Source organism: Microtus ochrogaster, chromosome 22, assembly GCF_000317375.1.
Source record: "Microtus ochrogaster isolate Prairie Vole_2 chromosome 22, MicOch1.0, whole genome shotgun sequence".
Lineage (NCBI taxonomy): Eukaryota > Metazoa > Chordata > Mammalia > Rodentia > Cricetidae > Microtus > Microtus ochrogaster.
Genome location: NC_022023.1, coordinates 2,117,360 through 2,118,574, shown reverse-complemented (window position 1 = coordinate 2,118,574; position 1,215 = coordinate 2,117,360). Strand labels below are relative to the sequence as shown.

The 1,215-nt window shown below is 57.2% G+C and overlaps 1 protein-coding gene across 1 annotated transcript in view; it reads right to left on the bottom strand.

The window, feature by feature from the left end:
- Nucleotides 1–1,215, bottom strand: part of Capn5 (calpain 5) — a 58,202-nt gene that overhangs the window by 9,756 nt on the left and 47,231 nt on the right. Inside the window, exon 6 of the mRNA XM_026784420.1 lies at nt 721–806. Within this exon, the coding sequence (XP_026640221.1) occupies nt 721–806 (86 nt within the window). The remainder of the gene's footprint in view (nt 1–720; nt 807–1,215) is intronic.

Genomic DNA, 1,215 nt, shown 5'->3' with positions numbered 1-1,215 from the left:
GATGGATACAGGGGAATGAAGAGGTACGGGAGCTAGAGTGGGGGTTGGATACAGGGATGACTGGATTTACAGAATGAACAGGTACAGAGACAGATAACGGGATGACCACAGAAGGATGAAGGGTGCAGGGGGTTGAGTAGGTTCAGGGGGTTGAGTAGGTGCAGGGGGTTGAGTAGGTGCAGGGGGTTGAGAGTAGGTGCAGGGGGTACATAAATAGGATGGATGGAGAGAGTGGATGTGAGGGATGGGTTCAGACAGACAGATTTAGGGAATAGGTTTTTAGCAAATGGGTGCAGGGAATGTGAGACAGACACAGGGAATGACGGACCACAGAGATGGGCACAGAGGAATGGATGCAGGGGAAAGAGGAAGGGAATAGATACGGATGATTGGATGGGGGGTGGGGTGGGGGGTGGACCTGGGATGGATGCAGGGTAGACACAGGGAGACAAAGGCTGGGCACCGAGGCAGGAAGTTGGATGGAGATGGCTGTCCTGAGGGGACCGTCTGCTGGCCCTGTGGCTTGCTTGCTAGGACTAGCCTGGGAGTGTGGAAAGAGTTCCAGTGTCCCTCAGGTGTGCAGGGAGGACCCGTCTTACAGAGGGGTGAACAGGTTGGAGAGGTGGCCACAGAGCAAACTGATGATGACGGAGCCCCGGCTTCTGACCGCCCGTCACATGGGTCCCCGTCGGCCCAAACTCGGGATGAGAGAACGCTCACCAAAACTCGCCATCGTCTTCCACGGTCACGCCCATCTTCTCCCGCTCACCCTTGCTCACTTTCTTCCACTCTTCCGAGCTGGGATGTGAGCATCAGGAAACAGGTTAGGAGGAGTGGCCTGCCAGGGCCACCTCCCCAGGACACAGCGTCAGCGGGCCAAGCATCGTGGTTAGGGAAGCCGAAAGTCACGCCCGACCCAGTTCCAACAAGCCTCCATTCCCTCCCACTAGAGACTGTGATCTGTCTCCCTGCCAGGGCTACCAAGCCAAGGAGAAAAGCTGGGAGGAGGGACTCCGACCCCTCGGGACCACTGGCCAAGTACAGAGCATCTGGGGAGCTAGGGGCTTCCCTCCTCACTCTTGTCTGTGTCACACTGGCCTCTGCGTCCCCACAGGTCAAGGTCAGCTCACCTTCTCCAGGACACTATCCTTGATGACCCCACCCCCAGACACTACACACACACACACACACACACACACACACACACACACACAC